The sequence below is a fragment of the Citrus clementina genome, unplaced genomic scaffold (assembly GCF_000493195.1).
Source record: "Citrus clementina cultivar Clemenules unplaced genomic scaffold, Citrus_clementina_v1.0 scaffold_3, whole genome shotgun sequence".
Classification (NCBI taxonomy): Eukaryota; Viridiplantae; Streptophyta; class Magnoliopsida; order Sapindales; family Rutaceae; genus Citrus; species Citrus x clementina.
In genome coordinates, this window is record NW_006262339.1 from 38,786,350 (window position 1) to 38,793,848 (window position 7,499).

General features: G+C 28.9%; 1 protein-coding gene across 1 annotated transcript; it reads right to left on the reverse strand.

The window, feature by feature from the left end:
* Window positions 1-721: 721 nt before the first annotated feature.
* On the reverse strand, window positions 722-6,113 carry LOC112099964 (NAC domain-containing protein 26-like). The gene is made up of 3 exons (XM_024187504.1): window positions 5,969-6,113; window positions 2,713-2,990; window positions 722-1,138 (listed from the first exon to the last, which is right to left on the reverse strand). The coding sequence occupies exons 1-3, from the start codon at window positions 6,111-6,113 to the stop codon at window positions 722-724; spliced, it is 840 nt and encodes a 279-aa protein (XP_024043272.1).
* Window positions 6,114-7,499: the final 1,386 nt, after the last annotated feature.

A 7,499-nucleotide genomic window follows, 5' to 3' on the forward strand; every position in this document is an offset into this window, starting at 1 on the left:
TATGATGCATTTCTCAATGATTTAGACAATTCCAAAAATGATAGTAAAATTTTTTGTGTGGAAAATAAAATGACCAAGATTTAAATTTCTCTTAAAGTCGAACATAGCTAAATAATTGACCGGTGCTTTAGGTAAGTTTGTATGGCAATGTATAAATGTTATGTACCTTCTAATATTTAATGGATGAAAAGAGTTTACAGAGATAAAAAGGTTATTTCGGGCGAACCACTCTTCACATCAAGACTCCTCAGTTTAGAAAACACTTATCCTATGTCTAGAACATGTTAGTCACAATATACATATATATACACAAATAAATTACTACTTTTAACTCCCAAATAAACCACATCTAAACTAACTATAATACAATAACGATTGGATAACATGACTTAAACTGTCTACACTAACTAAACGTGATTTGATCATCAAAGCAACTAAATTAGATGTGGACGTACGAGGGCTACTCTACAAGGCAACAAAAGATATACATAAAATTCGAGGAAACAACAAGGGGAATTTTATTTATTGAAATAAAAAAAAAAGTACACTTGATGAGGAAACAATCTTTTTTGCCTCAAAATATAGAAAAGGTCTAGAAGACAACATGCAGGAGATGAAATCAACAACAAAGATATACTGCAAGTGATGAAATAATATATTTGGTCTGATGAAACCGCAGCTGATTGGTAGCTAGCTAGAGCTGATAATGATGATCTAATAATTATAAGGAGCAAATGAAGCACCAATCGGATCGATTAAGCTGTTCATTCTCGACATTGATTGCTTCCATTTGCATGTTTTTTGCAACATTATTATTATCAGATCCATAAACATTAATATTGCTGTTGTCTAGTTGGAAATATTGTTGTTGCTGAACTTGTCCACCAGAAAAATCAATGAAACCAGGGTAATTATAATAACTCGGTTCATGATTATTATAATAATTATAATAACCAAAGAAACTGTCTTCAGGATAATTGCAATTATTAGATTCAAGATTTGGTAGCTGTATTGGTGAATCCTGCAGCAGCTGCTGCTGCTGCTGTTGTTGTTCTTCAGCAGCTGATCTAATAATATTCTCCAGCTCTTCTTGTACACTAGGTTTTCCCTTATATTTGATCTTACAAAGCCTCCAATCCTGCAATTTAAATATTAAATATATAAAACATTTTATATATCGAGCCATTACAAAGTAATGGTATTAAAGTTGGACGTATATATCTTGCAGTACGAGATCAGATGGCACACAATGCCCCCATCACCCCATCCCGTACGTTTCTAGCCCACATAAAGTTGGGTGTCATGTAAATGTCATAAAACATTACCATGTATATCACATATTGCCCCAATCACCCGATCCCATAGGCCCCTAGTCAACATAATGTTCTATGTCATGTAAAGTATCATAAAATCTTACCCTCATCGCCCGATCCCCATTGGTCCCTTGCCCGCATAAAGTTGCGTCATATAATACAAACTATAAAGTGTGTAATAAAATCTTAGTACGTATATACAAACACATTCAAACTAAATGACGTAGCATTTCTAGAAGCTTATGTAACTTTAAAGGGGACTGAGTTATTAATTGATTTGGGTCTGACTCCCTTAACTATAGAACTTGAATCAATAAATGTTGTTAATGTCGGTTTGGGGTTGTTTTTGATAGGCTCAAAAGTGAATTTAAAAAGTTATAAACACATTTTGGAGTTTGAAAAAATCTTTTTAGAAATCACTAATGGCAAAATTATTTCATTTTACAGCAGATTTTATGAAGCAAAAAAAAGAGTAATTTTTCGAAATTTAATTTTAAGAATTAGTTTTATATTTAATATAATTCTATATATATCCTTATGTATATTATAAAAATTTAAAATTATCCTTATTAGTTAGAAAATAAAATCATTAACTTTAAAGAGATTATTCTTATTACCAATAATATTGAGATAACAAAATAAAAATTAAAACTGATAATATAAAATGATTATCTTAGTTATCAATAATTATGTGTGTGTGTGTGTAATAAAAAATATTTTATGTATATGTTTATAAATGTGTATTCACATTTTATTCAATATTATTTTTAATTCGGTCATTTATATTTTTACAGCAGTTTGATAATAAGATTTACTAAATACATAGACTGTTTTTAAAAGTTACAATGCTTTAAAAATAAATTATATTAAATGTTTAATTGGTTCTCTTTACATTTTATTATTTTTACAGTACAATTGGCTACTATTATTTTAAAAACAACAGTATTATGAAACTGGACCTTAGTCTAATTAAGAAAAACTTGTTTAACTGGAAAGAGGTTGGTTGGCTATAGCTAATATTAGGGATCAAGTGTCTTATTGATAACAGTGCTTTCTTTGTTATTAAACACACAACTGTAATGCCGTGGCTCATCTTTTAGTTAAGCTGGTTTTTTCGTTTCTCGAGGACCGAGGAGTTTATTTGAATTAAATATTATCTCATATAAATTGTTAGTCTCTTGTAACTTTTCGCTCTGTTAATTACATAAAATCGACCAGTTATCTTTTTTTTTTTCAAAAAAAAAAACTAAATGATGATCGCGTTAGTTGCATGTTACTACTGCCATATTCTCGACTAATTAATTTATTTTGTAACATGAGTTATTGATATTTGGTATTACTCTATTGAAAAAAGTTAAACTAAATTAAAAAAAAAGTGCAAAGAAATGATGGTACAAACCGTTGTGTAGGATTCAAGGCCGTATTCATGCATAATCCAATTAGTCTTGATGGCTTTGTTACGCTTTGTCCTAGGATCATGAGGTTCATCTCTGCTGAATCTGTGAAATGTAAGAGGTCTCTTGAAACCAACTAAAGTTTGATTATTGTAATTAGCATAAACTTTCTTAACACGGCCTGTGGCTCTCCACCATCCTCGACCTGAAACTTCTCTCGAATCGTTCTCCCTCAAACAGAAGTAAAATCTTTCGTTGGTGGATAGTGCAACATTGTAATCCCCTGCATGTACAATATCAACTCATAGTTAAAGTAAGACTGGTAAAGTAATCTTTGTGTTGATTCACAATCAATCATTTTATTTGATGAAGACAGAGAATTAGTGTTTGTAATTTGTTTTCATTGTTTTCATCTTTACTTCGATTCTTTTCATATCTTGGTCCTATTTGCAACTATATGCAATTCTTTTAGTAATCAATTATCTTATTTCAACGTGTCTCTCTTATTTAAGTGATTTTTATTTTTATAATAGTACTCTATAATTAATATCTTAAAGTAACAAAACAAGGAAATTTATTAATTTCAAAATAAAGGTCCTTTATTTTTTGTTTTAATAAATTATAAAAAAGAAACATAAGAATAAGGGGGTTTTTGAGATCAGTCCAAACAGGTCCCACCACAAAAATTTTACAATTTTAAACCATTAATGTGTTGGGGTCGTTTCAAAAGAATTTAACCCAAGTTTTGGAAAGGGGGAATTCGATCTTAATTATGACAGAAGCCTTTTTTATTTTTCCCCCGTGTTTACTATTTTAACCCTTACTTCCTACTCAATTTCTCAATAAATTTAATTGAGGATGGAGAATATATCCCTATACAAGAAACAATTTTCTTATCCTATACACTAACTATTTACTTATTTTCTTTTATAGTAGTTATTAATACTTCATAAGTTTAGTTGTATAAAAGTAAAATCAATTCAAACAAACCCATCATTAATATATTGCAATAGTATTCAAATTTTAAATTAAAAAAAAAACCATCTGCAACATATATCAGAACAATATCAAAAGAAAAATGCCTAGATTAATAATAAATAAATTAAAAATATGAATTGAGATAGGGTGGGAAGTACAAAACCAAGTCCTATCCCTTCCTCTAAATTTTGAAAATTATATGCCCCCATTCCTCTAAATTCTCCACCTCATTCCCCAGAAACTCATCTTAATTTCACCCCATTTGGAGCATATCCCCGTGGAGCCCCAAGCTCTTAAAGAATTTTGCTATCTCTACTAGAAATTGCACTGTTAATTAATTAATTCCTGTGTTTCAAAACTTATGCAAGGCATCTCTTTTACATATATATATATATATATATATATATATATATATGTGTGTGTGTGTGTGTGTGTGTGTGTGTGTGTGTACATATATATATATATATATATATATATATATATATGTGTGTGTGTGTGTGTGTGTGTGTGTGTGTGTGTGTGTGTGTGTAGTCCATTAATATTCCATTAAAATCTATTTAATTAATTATTCTTCACTTCACTCAATGATTTAATATTTAATTTGAATTGTAAGTTATATGAGGGAAAAATATAATTTTACTCCTTAAAAATTAGATCCAATAATCATTAAAGTAACGGCAAAACTAACTCGGTAATTAACCTAAACCTTAGTGACTAAAGGCAAATAAATTTAGGACAGAAGCTTTTTCCATTCTCCACCGTGTTTATTATTTTAACCCTTACTTCCTACTCCATTTCTCAATAAATTTAATTGAGGATGGATAATATATCCCTATACAAGAAACAATTTTCTTATCCTCTACATTAACTATTTACTTATTTTCTTTTATAGTAGTTATTAATACTACATAAGTTTAGTTGTATAAAAGTAAAATCAATTCAAACAAACCCATCATTAGTATATTGCAATAGTATTTAAATTTTAAATAAAAAAAAATCTGCAACATATATCAGAACAATATCAAAAGAAAAATGCCTAGATTAATAATAAATAAATTAAAAATATGAATTGAGATAGGGTGGGAAGTACAAAACCAAGTCCTATCACTTCAAAAATTTGAAAATTATATGCCCCCATTCCTCTAAATTCTCCACCTCATTCCCCAAAAACTCATCTTAATTTCACCCCATTTGGAGCATATCCCCGTGGAGCCCCAAGCTATTAAAGAATTTTGCTATCTCTACTAGAAATTGCGCTGTCAATTAATTAATTCCTGTGTTTCAAAACTTATGCAAGACATCTCTTATATATATATATATATATATATATATATAGTCCATTAATATTCCATTAAAATCTATTTAATTAATTATTCTTTACTTCACTCAATGATTTAATATTTAATTTGAATTGTAAGTTATATGAGGGAAAAATATAATTTTACTCCTTAAAAATTAGATCCAATAATCATTAAAGTAACGGAAAAACTAACTCGGTAATTAACCTAAACCTTGGTGACTAAAGGGAAATTAATTTACCCAAGTCCTACATGTGCAGAGAAGGTTTTGATAACTCTGGAAGATATACGATGATTAAAATTGAAGATGTTGTATAAGTTATAATTGAAAAAAAAAAGTGGACGTGATTTGTAATAATTGAAAAAAAAATAGTGGCCTGTGGGCAAATTTCATAATTGAGGAAATTAAAATTTCTCGTGCAAATTGTAAGAGGAAATCAGTAAGTTTGGAGAAGAAATTAGGGAGCAGAAGCTATAAGCTAGAGAAAGAAAGTGCAAAAAATGAATACAAATTCTATCATGCTATGCTACATGTGACATTTAATCAATGTCCCAAAAAAAAAAAAAAAACCATGACAGAATGATCAAAAAAGGAAAACAAACGATGATCTGAGAAAAGGTACAAGCTAAAGAACGAAAGTGCTTCCTTACGCTTAAAAAAAAAAAGTGCAAAAAATTAACACAAATTCTGTCATGCTATAATGCATGTAACATTTAATCAATTGGGAGGGGTTAAAAAAAAAAAAAAGTGAAGCACGTGCATGACAGAATGATCAAAAAAGGAAACAAATGATGGCGTGAGTCTGTGAGAGAAGAAAAAAGAAAGAACGAAGCTCAACACATGCATATTGAAGAAATGCAAAACCCTAATTAAAATAAAGTGAATTTAAGCAGCGATAGAATTGCAAAGGCCAAAAATAAATAAAATAAAGCAAAACTTTATAATGTGGAGATGAGAGAGAAGAAAGAAGAGATCTTAACAGACATTGAAGATGATGGGGATCAAGTTCATATACATTTCTTTCCACAATGAAATCGCCATAAAGCTGCATTTCCTGCCCTGAAAGTTTCCTAAAAAGAAATTCAATAAGCTCTTCATCGGTGGGATTGAACCTGAATCCAGTCGGCATCATCATCATCATAATCAATGAATAAGGTTTTTTTTTTTTCTCCTCTCTGAATCTTGGAGAAATTCCTGTAAGGAGATACGTTTCTTCTTCGCCCTATATAAAGATATTAGGCCGGAAATTAGAAGTAACACTATTCATTTTTCTTTGGATAACACCACTTAACTTAATCCCTTTCTCACTACATAAACGAGCTTCATGTATATGTATAAAATAATTTGCATAGAAATATCAATTTTGTTTGTACATGAATATGTATAAAATAATTTGCATAAAGAGTAATTTGTGGTTTTATCATTGATGACAGTTGTTTATTTATTAGAAAGGTGTGAATTCAATGTAATCGCTGTATGGAGCGAAATAACGGCTCGTTTCTTTTACACAGGATGTCTGAAAAATGTGGAAATGCTTGACATTTAATTATCTAGATGGATAAGTTGAATCACCATCCTCTTAAAGTTGATAACTGCAAATTCACTTAAATTTACCAAATGAGTTTTGATTTTAAAATAAAATTTGGCTAAAGTCAAATAATTTGATATATTCATTTTTTATGTCATAGATTTCAGTTTATTCAACAATAAATGTATGGCTCACGTTTGTTGCTGTTGTGTGTTGTATGTGGTGAGATCTCTATGTTTGTTGGTTGAATTGTATTTGCTGTATTAGACTTGATTTTTTCATTTTTTTTTATGTGTACTGATAAATATTTTAAATTTTTCACCTCAAATGATATTTTAAATAATGTGTCAATTGATAATTCTTTATAAAATTTAAGTGGAATAATTATATAATCTCCCTAATCAATTAATGAATATTATATTATTTTTAAGATAAAAAATTTAAAACGTCCAACACTGATATTTTTTTTATTGATTAGTATTCAAACTAACACGTGATTTCACAAACATGAAGTCCAATGAATGAACTTAGAAGGCTCCATTTGTCGTTTTTCCATAGCGGAGCAATTACTGCCTTCATGATTTGAAATACGATGCACGCATGTGAATCTAAAACTGATTATATTCTTTTTTCAACAACCGCAGTGGGACCTTTAAAAAACAAAAAATCAAATAATTTTGCTTTAATTTTGGGTCCGCAGGTGTACTGCATGCACGCCCCTTCAATTTTGACAATTTTTTTATTCACAATTTGTTTATAAATAATATTATAGTATTTTTTTTACTTACATCTACACATTTTAAAAAATACTTTAAACATTCTTAATTTTAATAAACTTAAAACATAAAAATAATTTGATTTATAATTAAAATAACCATATTCTTTGTAAAAAAAAACAAAAGGACTATCGAGTATATATATTTTAAAATAATATTACTAGTTTGGACAATCATTATACTTTTACTAATTATACACTAATTACATGAC

Bases quoted from the DNA above. Each gene is read 5' to 3' on its own strand.
- LOC112099964 (XM_024187504.1), bottom strand. From the start codon at position 6,113: ATGCCGACTGGATTCAGGTTCAATCCCACCGATGAAGAGCTTATTGAA. The intron at 2,991-5,968 runs GTCTGTTAAGAT...TTGTACATGCAG, and splicing joins TGATCCCCATCATCTTCAAT to GGGATTACAATGTTGCACTA. The intron at 1,139-2,712 runs GTTTGTACCATC...TTTAAATTGCAG, and splicing joins GCCTTGAATCCTACACAACG to GATTGGAGGCTTTGTAAGAT.